This window comes from Fukomys damarensis, unplaced genomic scaffold (genome assembly GCF_012274545.1).
Source record: "Fukomys damarensis isolate Sample0158 unplaced genomic scaffold, DMR_v1.0_HiC HiC_scaffold_17, whole genome shotgun sequence".
NCBI lineage: Eukaryota > Metazoa > Chordata > Mammalia > Rodentia > Bathyergidae > Fukomys > Fukomys damarensis.
In genome coordinates, this window is record NW_022900929.1 from 77,771,641 (window position 1) to 77,772,254 (window position 614).

At 59.4% G+C, this 614-nt stretch overlaps 1 protein-coding gene across 2 annotated transcripts in view; it reads right to left on the minus strand.

Annotated features, from left to right (window-relative positions):
* The window catches only part of Cops2 (COP9 signalosome subunit 2), a 25,363-nt gene extending 25,129 nt beyond the window's left edge, over positions 1–234 (minus strand). For both annotated transcript variants that reach the window (XM_010638489.3, XM_010638479.3), the window contains exon 1: positions 100–234. In XM_010638489.3, coding sequence (XP_010636791.1) covers positions 100–153 — 54 coding nt within the window. In that variant the 5' untranslated portion in view covers positions 154–234. The remainder of the gene's footprint in view (positions 1–99) is intronic.
* Between the last annotated feature and the right edge of the window lie 380 nt (positions 235–614).

Genomic DNA, 614 nt, shown 5'->3' on the forward strand with positions numbered 1-614 from the left:
GGGCGCAAGCTCCACGTCGAGGGGCCGCGGCCCCCTCGGGCTGGGCCGCGAAAGCCAGACACCATCTCCAGACCCACGGTTCCGTCCCCGGCGCCTCACCAGGTCGTAGTCCTCCTCATCATCGCACATGAAATCATCCTCCATGTCAGACATCTTGGCCGGGAGGGGGAGGGGGAGGGGGAAACTGGAGACAACCTCCTCCCACAATCCTCTGCGCCTCGGAGGCGTCGCTCCCAGCTTCTCTTAGCCTTCCCTTAGATCTTTAAGCAGCCGAGTTTCCCTTCCGGAACCAAAGCGCAGAGCACTGGAAGGTTTTGGTACGACGCTAAGAGGGAGTGCACCGCGCCGCGCTTCCTGCGGGACAGTCTGCGCCTTAGCAACTAAACATAGCAACTGGGAAGTCGGGTGCCGCGGATGTGCTTAGAAAATCTTGCGCTCTGGTGGCACAGCTGGCATCCTCCTAGGCGAGGGAACAGTCCCCTCCCGTGTATGAGACTCTGGAGCCATGTCACTCGGATGAAAGTAAAGGGCAGCCTAGGACCAGATACCTTTAGCTGAGAAAACGCGGACATGCCCGTGCTGTGTGACAGGTAGTACTATTTCTGTCGTCGCTA